General features: G+C 37.3%; 2 protein-coding genes across 5 annotated transcripts in view; one reads left to right on the forward strand and one right to left on the reverse strand.

The window, feature by feature from the left end:
• Trpm (transient receptor potential cation channel, subfamily M) overlaps positions 1-17,966 on the reverse strand; it is a 308,502-nt gene that overhangs the window by 79,106 nt on the left and 211,430 nt on the right. Inside the window, exons 3-4 of the mRNA XM_073086226.1 lie at positions 2,021-2,177; positions 964-1,177 (exon numbers count right to left, since the gene is read on the reverse strand). Coding sequence (XP_072942327.1) covers positions 964-1,177; positions 2,021-2,177 — 371 coding nt within the window. The remainder of the gene's footprint in view (positions 1-963; positions 1,178-2,020; positions 2,178-17,966) is intronic.
• LOC140752304 (uncharacterized) lies at positions 4,279-16,736 on the forward strand. Of its 4 annotated transcripts, none has more exons than XM_073086545.1 (7): positions 4,279-4,878; positions 4,980-5,059; positions 5,526-5,626; positions 6,124-6,213; positions 14,597-14,675; positions 15,441-15,577; positions 16,599-16,736. In XM_073086545.1, exons 1-7 carry the CDS (start codon positions 4,430-4,432, stop codon positions 16,668-16,670), a joined length of 1,008 nt encoding a protein of 335 aa, XP_072942646.1. In that variant the 5' UTR covers positions 4,279-4,429; the 3' UTR covers positions 16,671-16,736. The 4 variants fall into 4 exon arrangements, with proteins under 4 accessions (XP_072942646.1, XP_072942645.1, XP_072942644.1 ...); XM_073086544.1 differs by having other exon boundaries at positions 4,280-4,878; positions 5,520-5,626; XM_073086543.1 differs by having other exon boundaries at positions 4,283-4,878; positions 4,962-5,059.

Below are 17,966 nucleotides of genomic sequence, written 5' to 3' on the forward strand. Positions count from 1 at the left end.
TCGCGTGTCGATGGAACTCAAAAAGAAGAAATCCTGGTGTTGAAAGTGTAGAAAGCGTGTTCATTTATTTATAAAACTTGACGTTTTTATATACCTCGAAATGTACTTATGTACTTATGTAATGTATATATTTTATATAATTTTTTGGAAAATAAAATTTCTAGCAGAAAAATCTTTCGTAATAATTGAACATTTTGTAACATTTGTTCTGGAAAATTATATTTATACCTACGTAAAAATTGCATCTATACGTTATGAAAGATATTACGAAAATTTAAAAATGAAGGAATCATGTATAATTTGGGGTCTGGAATATAAATTTTCTAGCCCAGGGGACATCAACTCCACGCTGCACCAACGCGGATAAACTAAGCAATATAAATGTAGATTTTTTAATATAACACTATGATACGACAAGTAGTTGGCAGGTTTCCAGATAGAATACAATGGACTCCCCCGTAATGAGTATTTGACATAATGGCGGCCATCATTTGAATTGTACAAAACTTTTAATATTATCAGTTGAAATCTCCGCTTCATATTTTTTAATCTGCACCGAGTGGAATCGACTACCGATCTGGATTATGGAACAAGGTTTCATGACCTATTTAGCCCCTTAGGGGTTTAATTTTAGTAATCGACTGAAGTTTCGGTTTCATTCAAGTTTTGGTCAAAGAAGAGGTTTCGGTTAAACTTTCTGGCCAAAACCACAGGTATTAGCCAAAAAATCAGCCGAACCTTTCGGCACAACCGAAACATATGTTCGTGAACTTTCGGATTGTGTTTGGCTGCCTTCGGGTCGGTACGCCGACGCGCCGAATTTGACAAGTTAGATTTTTGTTTTAATTTCTATCAGGAATGCAGTCTTTGAGTGACCAAAGTAAATAATTCTTTCTACACCATAAAAGATAAGGTGGTTAAATAATTTAACGTATTATTATTAACCGATGTCCGAAAATATACCTGTATTGGTCCCTCCGGTAAAAATCCAGGCGCCCGTGGTCTTCGCAGCTTTAAGCAGGCCTTTTCTTAGCACTTTCTTGAGCTTGGGTTGAAGATCGAAGTTGGCTTTGCCGCCCTGTATGGTGATGAGGAGCTTGGGCCTGTCCAGAGCCCACTCTCTGGTCAACAGCTGGACTATGAGATCTGGGCGGGTGTCGTGGGATAGACGGACGTACTGAAACAAGAATTTATATTAGAAGTGCCATAATTTAAACTCCTTGGAAAACAGATTTTCTTGAGATCTCGAGATGAGGTTTTCACACGATTATATTCTTTAAAATTACAATTCAAGGTAACATACATAGGAATTAGGAAACACCCTAGATAATGTAAAACACAAAAAAATTTCATTCACCTGGCCTATTCATTAGTCACCCGAGTGTTATTCGGATTTGGCCCACCCATTATCTCCAAATATATAGATACTGTTAAAATCGATTTGTCATTAGTCACCTGAGCTTTAATCGGATGTGGCCCACCTATAAATTCCAAAAAGTGTTAAATGCTGCTGCGTTCTGGTTTAAAGGATGTGGTAAGGGAGACATACTTTTCCGCAGTGGCGGATTTACCAATAGGCTGAGTAGGCTTCAGCCTAGGGCGGCATGTTTTATATTTTTGGGGCGGCAAATTTGGGGACCGAATCGTTCCTGCCTTAAACGTGCAATGTCACGAGCGGGCGTGAAGAGAAAAAAAAAAAAAAACGGGAGCCGTGTCAACAAGAAACTAAAACATGACAATTGTAGAAGCAGGGGCGGCAAAACCTGTACAGCCTACACCTTATTTTTTTTAAATCCGCCACTGCTTTTCCGTGGCGTTCTAGCTTAGTTCTCAGGAATAGCGGCGCATCTAAGGCCGACCTCAGGTAAGGATGTCTAATCATATCTTGGGTTATTCATGTTAATGGGCAACAGTAGCTACTTACCATTAGTTTCAGGTGGACGGCATGCTCGTTTGCTTTATTATAAAAAAAATAAAAAGATGGAAAAATAGATTACAAATTGCATTAGTCATTAGTCACCTGAGCTTTAGTCGGATGCGGCCCACCCTGGAACTCCACAGTGCCGTATGCGTCGGTGGGTGCCGGCTGCGTATGCCGCGCCGGTACCCAGGCTTCACCCGGCGCCGCGATGGTGACGCTCGACCCATGAGCCGTCTTGCTGAGTCCACACCAGCATCTGTGGATTTTTACTTATCATTACCCCTTGTTATTATCACATTGTTGAATTATAGAGTCAGTCTCTACAAATAGAGGGAGACCCAAAGTGACTCCATGATGCTTTATTGTGAAAATGACCTTAAGGTCTCCGACAAAACATAATGACTGCTACCCTTGATAATTAAGGCAGTGATAGCGATAGATAGAATTGAATAGTCATCATAGTATCGGGGGTTCAAATCCCAGATCTCACTCGCAATCACTCTGAATCAAAGGTACCTATTAACTGCCTTAAAAAACTACCTTAAAAAAATACATGTGCTTCTAAAAAAAGATTGTAATAAGTAAAAGTACACACTTGGAAAATGTCAAAAAAATTAAAGTTTCTTAAAGGTGTGTAACTCCACCAACACTCACTTAGCTAACACGGTTAATTATGGCCTAAAAGTCCTTCAGTCGAGCCCAGAAGTAAAACAGTAATGCATTGACGATAATTTGACGATAATTGAATTTGACCTTTAATATAAAGTACCCACGTGTGACAACCCTAGTTATCGACACAACCTGCCGCTTGTTTCACTTATAAAAGTATTTGATTGTAGTGATAAAATGATCGATGACATTCACTCTACTACTCAAAGAGATTAAATACGGGAATAGAAGGCTATAGTTTAATGTTTTTGTTTTTACTTATAGGTTTAGGTCAATATTAAACATTGTTTTGTTAATTTTACGACCCGCGTAGTGGAGAGAATACCAGACCGGTCTGACGCGCAAAGGGTTCCGGGTTCGGTCTCCGGACAGACATATCTGAATTATGAATTCTGATATCCGTTCTGGGTCTGGGTGATGTGTTCTCATCTTTTTGTGTGTCTATGTCACTTACGTCACATGTAATCATATAAAATTCTCGTGTCACAATGTAAGTTACCGTACTCCTCCGAAACGGCTTTACCGATTTTCACCAAATTTTATATGCATATTTAGTAGGTCTGAGAAACGGCTACTATCTATTTTTCATACCCCTAAGTGATAAGGGTTGTTCACCCTTAACATTTTTTTATTTATATGGCAACACAACGTTTGCCGGGTCAGCTAGTATGAGTATGTGACTTTGGAGTAGAAAACGTTTTTATAAATTCGAATTTAAGGAATAAACATCGTTTTAAATATAAAGGACATGTTTTTTCGTATCAATATTTATTTCTAAATAACAGAGTTCGATTAAAGTAAATGGACGTAGTCACGTAGTCAGATCTCATACTATTACAATATTATTGAATTCACTGAACTCATGCAATTCAAATCAGTTGTCATGTAAATGCAAATAGATAGTGTTGCAAGTACTTTGACAGTTTCCATTGATATACCTAAAGCTGATATCGATTTTTATAAGAATATCTACTGAAATTGACCTTTGCAATCGAGCTTTTGCATCTAAAGATAATTGGACTCTGCCGCTAATAGGTACTTTACATGGAACAGGTTCTACCTAAACCCGATCAGCCACATAATATAAGTTAATCAGTATATATATTTTTAATATACGAGAAGCAGACGAGCATCCACCTCATGGTAAATGGCTTCTCCGTCTATCTGTAATCAACCCCAGATAGGATTAGATATTCCTACCTGAGGTCGGCCACAGATGCGCCGCTACCCCTGAGGACTAAGCTGGAACGCCTCGGAAAAGTCTGTCTCCCTTACCACACCCTTCAAACCGGAACACAGCAGCGCCTAACACTGCTTTTATTAGGTAGAAATATATGTGCCGCCGGTGTGGAACCACAAAGGATTCTACCACCTTCAAATCCACACCCTTCCTCCGAAACACAGAATTTCTCTAGATACGGTGCTGACGTGCTTATACACCAGTCAAACCATACTGGTTTTACCACAGAGACATGTATGATAAATATCATTTACTTAGGTAATATATTATATTAAATAAATACTTATTAATGAAAGAGAAAATAAAGTCATTATTTCAATGAAAATATTGAGATAGTATTAATCTTGTTTCGTGCAACAGATAAACATAGACACAGAACGTAATCATTGAAAAGTTATATTTGACATATAGAACATCTATTTCAAACTATTTTAAATGATTGTTATAAAGAAGACACGACGTGAAACAAAAGAGAAAAAGAAAATGTTTGAGCTTTGACGTTTCTAGTGTATTTTACATTTTTATATCAGAGTACAATAAAATTATGAGTTATTTACAGTGCAAAATTATCAGGTAACAATACACCTTATAAATTACTAATGGATAAAACCTTCGAAAGTAAAATGGATAAAGAACACAACTTTGATAAACAATCAAAAAGAGAAGGAGAAAATTCTGACGCAGATGATGGCAGTCGAGATCAGAAGTCTTACAGTAAATCGTCGCTTTCCAATAAATCCTCTATAAAGAGCCAAATACAAGTGAAGGAATCCGGAATAAACATGCCGAGGTATTTCCACAAAAACAAAGAGATGAGAGATAAGGATAATGAGAGGGATGCCAATAGGAAAATTCTTGGTGGAAGAGTAGAGAAGCACAGACGGTATACAACCAAGCGTCGAGGTCGACGGGCGCCGCGGCGGAGACCTCGCACGAGAGCAGAGAGACGTAGGAGGGAAGTGTCCATGTCAACAATCATAACAACCCTCTCATCGGGCTCCAGGACTCCAGCTTGTGTGCACTGTGGCCACCGATGTTGTCAGAGAAGGTAGACTTGTCACTATTTTATTAATAATCCGTTTTTAGAAAGTTAACGTTAGGTAAGACTGTAGAATAAGATTTATTTTACAGATATGAATACTTTTGCAGAAGAAGAGAAAAACGTGATGAAAGAAATATGGAAGAAGAAGTTTATAAAGATGGCAGGGGCAAGGACACTAGGAGCAAAGGTTTAGTAGAGACATTTTTATGTTAGAATAAAATATTTATTTAAAGAGATTTCTTAAAACAAAAAATAACGTTTGGTCTAAGCTTCTGAAGAACTCTGACGATAAACCAGTAGTCAGAACTTTGTGGCAGGGCTGGCATATGCCACAGAGTTACTATGATTTGAAGAGTGTGCTGTTCTATCTGAGTCACCAGGGTATCAACCTAGCATGTTCTTAAGTTGCAAGTAGAAGTGAAAAATTCAAATTGAGTTTTTGCCTACTACGCAACAATATTGAATGACCTGCTTGCTTGTCAATTGTTACTTCCATAATCTGTAATAATAAATGTAAATGTTTGTATGTTTGAATAACGTGCAACGCCCAACTTTTCATCAGAACGTTTTAGCTTTTAGTCAACAAAAAAAGTAAATTTCGACAATTTTATTACATCACAAACGAGAACTATATGAGAGTGTTACAGGGGCAGTTAACCAAGTGGGGTCGCGTTGTGCGATGCTATCGCCACTGTTTATCAAGACTAACTCCTCGCCGATGGAGCAGGATCCCCAGGACATACCCCACTGCGAGGTGAGTTAACTAGAGTGGAATTGGGGTTTTATGTAGATACGAGAGATAGGTGAGGTTTGTTTGTGTTAGAGTCGTGAAATGAGTTGTATTTTAAAGATTGCTCGAGATAAAAAGTAATTAGAAGTTATAACCTAGTGGTACTCGTATTATTTGACCTGTCATATTGAGGGGTCGAAGTTTACAAGTGTGCTATTATTTTTTGATGTTACCTGCATATTTGGATTTATCATCTATTTTAATGGTGAGGTGGAGGGAATCATCGTGAGGAAACCTATACAACAGAATGTTTCGGGAAATTCTAAAAGGGTTCTCAAATGTTTGTGAATTCTACTATTCTATACTCAACCAGCGTGGTGTACTTATAGCCTCCTTTTTGGATTCAGAAAGCAAATCGATGCAAAATATTGTTAATAATATCTGAACAGAACGTATAATTTATTAAATTGTAATAAGAAGATATTTATAGTATCTAAAGGTAACATGTATCCATTTTACAGATATCACCAGAAATGATATACCAAGCCTTGAGGCGACTCACTATGCGGAGGCAAGGAGTGAAATCTGACGCGATCCTGGAGTATATAAAGGTTAATTTCTTTGTTATTTAACATAGATTTTTCTTAAGCTCATTATTTGATTCAAAGTTATACAATTTGAATTATACGCAACGGTATAAATGGTCACTAAAAGTACCTAGTCGATTGATAATTTTGTGTTTTATTGGAATAATAAGTGTTCGAGAAATATGTTAAACTCAATATCGTGATAAGTATTAAATTGAAATTTTAATTATTTTACCGAATCAAAGCGTCAACCACAAGTTATATAATGAACGAAATAAAACTGAATCATCTCCCATTTCAAAATAATCGGCATAATGTTGAATTTATTTTGTTATTTGCGCCATGCTTAAACACAAAAATCGTTTCATTAAATAATTAAAAATAATATTAGTAGGAAGTAATTCGAGGTTTTTACAAAAGTTATGTAGAGTTTTGATCTCAAATATTGCAAACACGTCCGCGCAGTTCTCTGCTGTGAAGTTCGTGCCTAGAATACCTTTATATTAAGTAAATTTCCCTACAGTCTAGGAAAAACTTTCCTTTTTCCGTGGTTTTGTTGCCTCGTTAAGGGATTTTGGGTCTCGATTTTTATTCGGGCAATTTTTAAATCTGGTATCCTTGGTAATGATTGCTACAGTTTGGTCTTCTGTCGACCTTATTTGGATTTGGCAGCTGTCTTATTGGTGATTGGAGGCTTGGTTCAGGGTTCTTGAGGGAGAGAGCGCAGAATCCAAGTAGTGTTTTTTTTCGAAAATACAAAATATGTCTTTATTTCGTAAAAAATATCTTCTCAGGAATCTTTGCCAACTATTTTATAAAAGGTTGATAGCATCAGCTGAAGGATATTCTGTGAAAATTCATACCATAAAGTTATTATGAAAATATTTTTCACTTTAAAACAATTTGCAACCACCGACATCAGCACACGTGTTGCTAGAAAATGTTCAAACATTTTGATGGCAAGTTGCAAAGTAGTTTTATCCCAACTCCGTAGTATCGTGTCCTAGATAACGACAGATAATATGTAATATGTAATTTTGTGGAGTAGCTTAGATGCTGTGCAAATTTATGTTTGGGATGTTGGCTAGTTATGAAGTGTGTTATATAAATTAATTTGCTTAGCGAGTCACGTTACTATGGTTGTTTAGCTAGGAAATCTGTGGTTTGTTTGTTTGTTGTTGAACTTTTAATTTAAATTACTTGGTATAATGAGAAATAATAAAAGATATATAAGTAAACTAGCTGACCCGGCAAACGTTGTGTTGCCATATAAATAAAAAATTGTTAAGAGTGAACAACCCTTATCATTTAGGGGTATGAAAAATACATAGTAGCCACTGAATATGCATATAAAATATGGTGAAAATCGGTAAAGCCGTTTCGGAAGAGTACGGTAACTAACATTGTGACACGAGAATTTTATATATAAGATAATATGTATAGTTTTGAAATATGAAATGAATAGGCTAAGTGGTAAGTTGTGTCATTTGAGCTTATAGACCACTACAGCTAAGCTCAATTATAACAGGGTAGGGCTGAAGTTGAATGGACAGATTGGTTAATAATAACGAAAACAACTAGAATTTAGCAAAGTTTGATCTTTAGTAATCAAAAACTAAGGCGTTACTTTGCGGAAATCCATGTTGTTGTTAATATATAATCGTTAAGAACGATACGAACTTAACCATTAACCATCGTAGTCAACTTACTCTGATGATGCTGCGTTTTTTGAGCGAAACACGTGTTGGTGGTGGTATGTATGGTGGTGTATATTTTTAATTTTTGCATCTGCACGCATCCTTTATGGGAGGGAGGGTGGTACATACTGCATGTTTAAATACAGTTTAAAATATATACCACCATACATATTTGTAGCGGATTGTTGCGCAGTAGTATTGATCTTAACTTAATAATCAAAGCATTGAATAGATTAATTATTTAACAAGGTGCGTAAGTTTCACAAAGTTGAAAAGTTATAAGTAAACCTTTCTGATAATGTATTAAGTAAGCCTTCTAGGGCTACCGATTAAACATGAAACAGTTTTTTTGTTACAAAATCCGTTTTTTGCTGCCTGTACCAGCCAATCTTGAAAAGTGTACGTATTCATAGACTTTTTATACCAAAAAATATGGGCACTCTTCGAAAAATACCGTGCGCCGAATACCATATAGACGGATTCGAATACCGGACGTTTTGTTTTATACCGTTACACAATTTTTATTTTCAAATTGTAACTATTTACAATTATAAAGTAGGCGTATGGAAAAAAATAGATGTGTTTTTATAAAATTTGCGATAATTGAAAACATTAATATCGAAAAGATAAGTATTTAAAATATATCCCATAGTTCCTCCTCAAAATGAACGCTAGGGGTTACTTTACATATTTTTTTTTCAGTTCAATGTAAACTTTCATTAATAATGTCTAACACAAAGAGACAATCTACTCAACATTAGTAAAACTAACGAAAATCTTAGATATACTATCAGGAAAATATACAAATCTCCGTTTCAAAGATGTTTTACAATCACAAAAGCACCTAGAAGATACAATGCAGCACTTTTCAGTAAACACGTTCAGTTTCAAAGATAGTGTTTCCCTGAATACATAAACTAGCTAGCATTCAGTCTAGGTCTTTGTCAGCGTTTCAAAGCAAAGTAGATTTACATCGGATCTGTATTAAAGATTTGAAAGGTGTATGTATGTGTTCTATGTCGTAAACGTAGTGATGTATTTGGACCGACGACAGTGTGGACTCAATGTTATATAATTATGACTCATCATCATCATCAACCCATTACTGTCCCACTGCTAGGCACGGGTCTCCTCTCTTAATGAGAAGGATTAGGCCATAGTCCACCGCGCTGGCCAAGTGCGTATTGGTAGACTTCACATACCTTCGAGTTTTTTTTTTATAAATCTCTTAGGTATGTAGGTTTCCTCACGATGTTTTCCTTCACCGTTTAGCAAGGGATAATTAATTTCTAATACGCACATAATTTTGAAAAATCAGGCGTGCCTGGAATTTGAACCTCGGAATCTTAATCTTATATGGGGTCGATTACAGATGCAGCAGTAGACACTTACGTAGGAGCCATTCCATACATAGGGTTAGAGTTATAACTGAGGTCGGCCACAGATGCGCCGTTGCCCCTGAGGACTAAGTTAGAACGCCTCGTAAATGTGAAGGTGGTAGAACCCTTTGTGGTTCGACTCCGGCGGCACCACCGCCACACCTATTTCTGCCTCATAACAGCAGTGTTAGGCGCTGCTGTGTTCCGGTTTGAAGGGTGTGGTAAGGGAGACAGACTTTTCCGAGGCGTTCCAGCTTAGTCCTCAGGGGTAGCGGCGCATCTGTGGCCGACCTCAGGTAGGAATATCTAATCCTATCTGGGGTTGATTGCTGATGCCCATAGGCGGCAGTAGCCACTTACCATCAGGTGGACTGCATGCTCGTCTGCTACTTCTATATTATATTAAAAAAAAAGTGACAAACATAGTTCCAATAATTACGAGTATATCGCCGACATTAGCATTTAATGACTTATTAATACATCAGTAATTTACTCGAGATGTCTTAAGAGATTATATCGGATTATGTATTAATTACACTGTACACGTTATTGATATACATTCATTACTGATAATATTTGACGACCCGCGTGGCGGAGCGGTCACCATGCTGGTCTGACGCGCAAAGGGTCCCGGGTTCGATCCCCGGCCAGACAGATATCTAAATGATGATTTTAGATTTCTGTTTCTGGGTCTGGGTGTTTGTGTATTTGTCTATGTGTGCGTCCATGGCACCCACGACACAGGGAATCCTAGTGTGGGGCTGTGAGTGTAAAAAGCGTTTATTTATTTATTTTATGTTTATTTAAGTCTGTTTAACATAGCGGAATACTTTTATATTTCACGAGTATGTTATGTTTCTAATTAGTTATGTGCTAGAGGTATTTTTATGTCTATACAAATCAGGGACTGGAAAAACCGTACGGATTAATCGGGGTACCACCGTCTCACCTATTTCTAGCGTGAGGCAGTTCAACGTTTCATTTGAAGGTTGAGGATGTCAGATGACTTACAAATGAGGCGACTATCTTAGTCCTAAAGAAAAGCAAAGCATTTGTGATTAACTTCAAGTAGAGCCACTTGTGTATACTTTTTTACAATATAGGAGTAGCAGACGAGCATGCAGTCCACCTAGTAAGTGGCTTCTGCCGCCCATGGAAATCTGTAATCAACCTCAGATTTTTTTTTATAATATAGGAGTAGCAGACGAGCATGCAGTCCACCTGATGGTAAGTGGCTACTGCCGCCCATGGACATTTGTAATCAACCCCAGATAAGATATTCCTACCTGGGGTCGGCCACAGATGCGCCGCTACCCCTGAGGACTAAGCTGGAACGCTTCAGAAAAGTCTGTCTTCCTTATCACACCCTTCAAAGTAGTTTCCAACATGACGTCGACTACTGATGCGCCGAGGGTAGAATTCGTCGGAAAAATAAGTCTCCCCTACCGCATACTTCAAACCAGACCACCGCAGGGCTTTAGCTGTTAGTAGGCAGAAATAAGTGTGACGGCGGTGCCACCGAAGTCGATCCACAAAGGGTTCTACCACCCACACTATATGAAGTTGGTCAGATGTCTATGGGCGTATGTACCACTTACGATGAGGTGGAGATCTTGCTCGTTTTATACTTCCGTCTTTAAAAAAACCGGTTGTCTGTAAATTCGGTTTACCGACAATATTTGAACGTGACAACGTCATAAGAAAATACTGATGGAATGGTTGCATTTTTCAAAAGAAAAAATTAACTTTGTTTGTTTGATAGATTTTTTTGTATGGATATGGAGAAGGAGGTAAATGGAAATCATAATGGAATCGATCAAATTACATTTATTTGTACGCATAAATACAATTATGTCAATTGTCAATGTAGTATACGGACGCATCGCACTTCAAGCCTTAAATGGAACGCCTCAGAGCGAGGTAACGCCGCATGAGTCATGTTTTTAGGTGCGTGCAGCCGGCTTCATCGAATTATAAGACGTTGTCACGTCAAAAATCTTTTTATTAACATTTACAAGTATACAACCGCGTATTGATAGTTGTTTCTTTCTTTCAATGAGAACGACGGAAGTAATTTATTCTTTTCATTTTATCTCCGATGAACAATGATTCGCTTTTAATAGATGCAAGCAATCTTTGTATTTTCTTAAGAGACTTTCATGAGAACAATAATGAGGCGGGGGCTGTCCTTCGTATACCTAAATAATTGACCAAGTGGGGGTCGAACTCGCACATGGAGGGTTCTGTCGCAGCAAAGTTTCTTTTTATTATTTATTAGTATTTGTTACCATAGCAGCCATAGAAGTAAATTCATTGTGAACATTTTAACGGTCTTTCTATTACGGTTCAAGAGATACAGCTAACAATGCCGAAAATAGCAGTTTCTTGTACGGCGACCCCCATTTATTGTCAAGATTTTTTATTTTTAGTATTTGCTGTGATAGCGGCCACCGTTATACGTCATCTGTAAAAAAATCAAGTGTATACCAATAACGGTTCAAGAGAGAGATCCCTGTGTCAGACGGACAGACAGCGGTGGCTTAGTAATAGGCTTCGGTTTTTATCCTTTAAGTACGGAACCCTAAAAATGATGATCAACCTTTTATTACTTACTGATTATTAAATAAAACGATTGCAATACAAATTTATATCAATATATTCATGAGTTGTATCAAAAAGAGTCTTTTATATATTTTCCTCGTAGACGGAAATGAAAAGTAGTGTCTCTCGGTCGTAAAATTATTTATCCTCCGACGACGTATATTGAGTCCTTCCTGAGCTCGGGATTATTCTACAATTCTTGCCTCTGGATGCAAAATGACTCCCTTGCCAATAAATAAATAAAATGAAACGTTGCTTCCTTGTAATATAATATTAAACTACGTTCTCGTTAGGCTAAGAACTCACGGAGCGTTTTCTTCGTGTGCGGACGCGGAACCGTTACACGCGTAGATATGAAAATATAGGTAAATTAAAGTTGGTCCCTGTAGTTCCGGGACCAGAATAAGGCTACGGTATCCCCTGCCTGTCGTAAGAGGCGACTAAAAGGGGGCTTCCGGGGTTGCGGACGCCAAAAGTGGGAGCTCGAACCGTCCAGTATGTTACCCCGGGAAGGACCTGAACTTGTAACGTCTCTACAACAAAACTTGTCGGAGCAAAAGGTTTTCAGGTAAATTTTCTAGTTTATAGGTATCCTTATCCAATCTAGACTTACACTCAGCAGAACTACTTGGTAAAGGTATAAATCGTTTCCCGTAAAACCACTTTAATCTTGTACGCCATTGTGGGGAAACCTTTTGGAATACAAATGTAAGCCTATCGAAGTATCGAGGATTTACGCTCGTTTTCGACGCTCCAAACAAGATTTGGAAATCTGAATTTTCAGTCAATATCACTAATACTTGCCTATGCTGTCGCTGAGGGACTGCTGCATTGTTCAGTGGATGGAATATTAAAATTTTGCTTTTATTCTTGTATGTCATGTGATTTGCAAGATTGCAAGCAATATTACATAGGTTTATCGGGAATATTTAAGTTGTAGTATCTTTTGTATAGTATTGTAAATCTCTGATCAAAGAATACATACCGCGGCTCATTGCAAACAGTATAATAATTAAGAGATTAAACTCTAAACTTTGTTTTTGAATGAAAAATAGCAGTTGTGAATTAAACTTTGCGGTGATTATGATAATAATGAATGAGTATTGTTATAAAAAAGCAGTAGCTAATAGCCTCATTTAAATAGAAACTCGGTCTCTTGATCAGGGGATTCGGGGTTGAAATCCCAGGCAAACCTCTGATTTTTCAAAGTTATGTAAGCGTATTACAAATTAATTAGCACTTGCTAAAAGGGTGAAGAAAAACATCGTGAGGGTACCTGCATACCTGAGATATAAAAAATGTTTTTAAAGGTATGTGAACTCTACCAATTCGCACTTGGCTAGCGCGATGGACTATGGCCTAATACTTCTCATTCTGCGTGGAGACCCGTGCCCAGCAGTGGTACAGTGATGGGTTGATGATGATGATTGTTATCATCAGACTATCAGTGCGCATATCAAACAGAGCAATTTTGAAATTCTACTGTGTACGTTCAATATCGGTGCAGAGAATGATTCTCTGTTATTTCGCCGTCAAATATTGACATTATCATCCAACGAAATCTATGAAATACCTGTGTGAGCGTTGTCAAGTCAATTTTTCATACTGTTTTAAAGCCATATAGGGTAGGATTTAGCTGTTATAGTCTGATTCATAATTAGGTGTCCAAAATGTAAACAAAGGTGTTGTCCTATCAAGAAAAAATACGTTTCAAATGGTAGTTTCTTATTTTTGACAATATTAAATTAATACAACATTAATAAAATAATAATCTAAATTAATTAAGATCAATTCAAATTTTCTAATATTTATATTACCTCAATTTCGTTCCATACAGTAATAATAATAAGAAACAAGGTTTATGGTAGAAAATTAAAATGTGATAATGGTAACACAATCGGAACCCAAGACATTTCTTGTGCCGTCATTTTTAAGTTTCGTAGCTGATGTTATTCATTTTCGTGACTGTAATTGAACTCAAATGTATTATCGTTTTCATCATAGCGCGTTCGTTAAATTGTGAATAATTGTAAAGTTTTCGTTTTTTGTTGAGTTTTTTAAAGTTTTTGTTTCTTGTTAATTTTGACAGTGACATTTGTTTGTTTACATTTTGGACACCTAATTATGAATCAGACTATAGATCTTTAAATCTCTATTGAGCTATCAGAATTTTGGATGTACATCGGAATACAAAATGAAAGTTTAGACGAATTTTTGTGACCGTCAGAATGGCCGGACACTACCCATATTTTACATCGAAATTTGTATAATTTAAAGAGCAAATCCGAAATTAATATATTATACTTATACATCTCTCAGGCGTTTAGACCTCTTATATTGAGTCCGTAATATTTTTTTATCGTTAAAAGCTATGAAGTACGATACGATGCATATGAAGGTAGCAATTTCATTTGCGCAGTTTCTTCTCACTAGATAGGTGACCATCCTGATGTCAGAATGGCCGGTTAGTAAATTAAAATTAAAAAGTAGTTTATTTTTTTTAATCGAAGGTAGCAATTAGTAGCAACTAGATAGCAACTTTTAGTAATTATTTCGATATAAAATATGGGTAGTGACCGGCCATTCTGACGGTCACGAATTTTTGGACGAAAAATGAATGCATTTTACTCGTATATACTCGTAGTAATATTTTACAACTGATTTATTTTAAAGTGATAAAGTTAAATCTACTATATCTGACAGATATGTAATTTCTAAAATTTGTTACAGAACAACTATCCGGTAGATTCTGATGTCAATAATTTATCAGCGGAACTGGAGGAAAAGCTTAGAGTAGCCGCAATCATTGGTACGTGAATTTTATTACATTCACTTGGTGGGGGTATCTCCAATGAAAGACTTGTACATTCACTTGGTGGGGATATCTCCAATGAAAGACTTGAATCCAGCTGGTTTTTTTTTTTAAATTAATTCCAAGACCTCCATAGACATAGACATAGACAAACATAGTCTTTGATATCTGCCGTTTCCCGCGATAATACCATTTTGTTTTTTTTTTTAATAACGTATACAGCGTTACAGCCAATTAAATATGTGGCCAGCATTATTTTTCGAGTGAAGAGTTTTAATTTTATTTATTTATTAACTAATTTTTATTTTATTTATTTTTATAATGTTGAACTAGCGCAGTAAGGTATAATAATAAATGTGACCTTACACACTATAACATAGTAAAGTCTAGTAATAATGAATGTCGCCCTCCTGACATTGATGGCCACAGATGGCCGTGTACCATGGACATAGTTGGAAAGCATTATGTTAACCTTGCCTTACCAGTATCTCCGAAACAGAACATAGTAGCACCTTAAAAGGTTCTTACTATTCCAGTACCTTTTTGTAAAAGATGACACTTTTTAATATAGGAATAGCAAACGTGCGTGCAGTTCACCTGGTCGTACTGCCGCCCATGGACATCCGTAATCAACCCCAGATAAGATTCTACTCCTACCTGAGGTCGGCCACAAATGCGCCGCTACTCCTGAGAACTCAGCTGGAGTGCCTCGTATGTCTCCCTCACCATACAAAGACTGTAGATATTAACTGATTGTTACAGGAATTGTGACCCGTTTGACTCCGGACCACTGGTGCCTGCCGACGGCGCTGCAGCAGCGCTCCTTGACCAAGAGCCACGTGACACAGTTCTGGCAGGCCTACATCGACACTATGAGGCCTGTTACGAAGAAAGAGGAGGTGGGCGTGAGAATTATATTCCCGATTAGTTTTACAAACTTTTATTTAACTTGCATCGTTAGTTCGTAAGTATGTGAGAGAGCGACCCCGGGAAGGACGGTTGTAGTGGTGTGGTCGCATACCATCGTACACGCCAGACGGTGTAGCTCATGTGGGCGGAGCCCTACGGGGCAATGCGCTAAGAGGACTCCGGTTGCGTTCCTTTGGAGATCCCGGAGTCATCTACGTAGCGCCGAAGACGGCCACCGGGGAGGTTTTAGTGCGGTAAGAATCCCACATAACCTCATGTCGTTCCCACGGCATGGGGTACCTTTTGAAGGTTTCCCCCTCGTAAAAAAATATATGTGAGAGATTTAGCTCGATCCGATTTAACTGAAATTTTGCATACACATTTAGTTTGCGTCATTAGTTTTGTGGCGTTATTTTAAATCCAGTATGGCGGACGCCCCAAGAAGCTACCAATATTTTTATGCACCTACATTATATGGGTGACAAATGAAACGGTTTCGTAAAAATAATACGATAAGATTATCTTATATATAAAATTCTCGTGTCACAATGTTAGTTACCGTACTCCTTCGAAACGGCTTTACCGATTTACACCAAATTTTATATGCATATTCAGTAGGTCAGAGAATCGGCTACTGACTATTTTTCATACCCCTAAGTGATAAGGGTTGTTCACCCTTAACATTTTTTGATTTATATGGCAACACAACGTTTGCCGGGTCAGCTAGTCTATACTATATAATAATAATATTATAAAGAGGAAAACTTTGTTTGTTTGGTTGTAATGAATAGACTCAAAAACTACTGAACCGATTTTAAAAATCCTTTCACCATTCGAAAGCTACATTATCCACGAGTAACATAGGCTATATTTTATACGAAATATATTTGATAAATAGATTTTGAGGCAGTACAAAGTTTGCCGGGTCAGCTAGTAAATAATATGTTTTAAATATATTTTTTATTTCTTTAAGTACCCAAATTAGATATTAATGTATTTTTATTATTTCAGACACCTGACAATAAAGAACCGGAGCGAAATAAGACTTTCTATGACAAAATAAAGGAATCTTGCTACTTATAACATTAAAAAAATTGTGACGTATGTAAAATGTTTTGTCAACGGAATTTATAGAATATTTGGCACAAGTTTACTTTGGCCAAATGTTCACGGTTCGATTCCTCGGTCTCGGTGTTTGTGTGTGTGTGTGTGTGTTCATAGCCCGTGAACAGTGGGGCTATGAGTGTAATAAACACAAATAAGTAAGATAAATTTTGAAGTCTGCGAATTTTTTGGCACAATATTTCTATTATCTTAGCCTTGTAGAGCTTATACTCGTAAAGCTCATTGTAATTTTGCAATAAATTTTCTGTGGAGCTTTTACTCTTTTATTTCTTTGTGTAGAAGCTTAACTCAGATTTATTTTTTGCTGAAGAGCCACCTACTTCTGTTTTTATTAGGTCTGACTTTGATTTGTACTTGCTTAAAATTCTATTAGGTCTTTAGCAAGTAAAATAGATCACAAGAGGCTTCGAATGTATTTATTTTGCGCGCTGAATCAGAATGCAATTGAAGAAGATGTAAAGTCACATAGAGATGAGCTACTTTGAACTTTCAAAACAGATGATAGAAACAGATGAAGGTGGTAAAACCCTTTGTGGTTCGACTCCGGCGGCACCACTGCCACACCTATTTCTGCCTAATAACAGCAGTGTTAGGCGCTGCTGTTCCGTTTTGAAGGGTGTGGTAAGGGAGACAGACTTTTTCGAGGCGTTCCAGCTTAGTCCTCAGGGGTAGCGGCGCATCTGTGGCCGACCTCAGGTAAGGAAATCTAATCCTATCTAGTAAGATAAAGATGGAAGGTAAGGTAAGGTAAGGAATATCTAATCCTATCTGGGATCGATTACAGATGTCCATGGGCGGTGGTAGCCACTTACCATGAGGTGGTGCATGCTCGTCTGCTACTCCTATATTATAAAAAAGAAGCTAGAAGAACTGTGCCTAGTGGAGCGTAAAGATTTGCAGGAATTGTATTTTATGTATGAATGGCCGGCGAATACAATTTGCACTGAATATTGCGACTTTACTCTCAAATAAATTATTCGAAATACACTTTTTACTTCAAAGCAAAGGTCAGGAAGAAATACAGAATTCCCGTTCTCGGTACGGGAATTTACGAATTCTGGGAATACGTACTGCATTGAAGTGGCATTCAGAATATCACAGCATGTATACATTGAAATCTAAATGAGCTTCAGAAAAACGACCCACGGGGCGGATCGGTCACCATACCGGTCTGACCCGCAGAGGGTCCCGGGTTCGATCTCCAGCCAAACAGATATTAAATGATGATTTAGGTTTCTGTTTCTGGGTCTGGGT

This window comes from Epargyreus clarus, unplaced genomic scaffold, assembly GCF_041222505.1.
Source record: "Epargyreus clarus isolate Ecla_fem2 unplaced genomic scaffold, WU_Ecla_fem_2.2 ptg000024l, whole genome shotgun sequence".
Lineage (NCBI taxonomy): Eukaryota > Metazoa > Arthropoda > Insecta > Lepidoptera > Hesperiidae > Epargyreus > Epargyreus clarus.

Bases quoted from the DNA above. Each gene is read 5' to 3' on its own strand.
- LOC140752304 (XM_073086542.1), top strand. From the start codon at position 4,430: ATGGATAAAACCTTCGAAAGTAAAATGGATAAAGAACACAACTTTGAT. The intron at 4,879-4,961 runs GTAGACTTGTCA...TTTATTTTACAG, and splicing joins CACCGATGTTGTCAGAGAAG to ATATGAATACTTTTGCAGAA. The intron at 15,578-16,598 runs GTGGGCGTGAGA...TTATTATTTCAG, and splicing joins CTGTTACGAAGAAAGAGGAG to ACACCTGACAATAAAGAACC.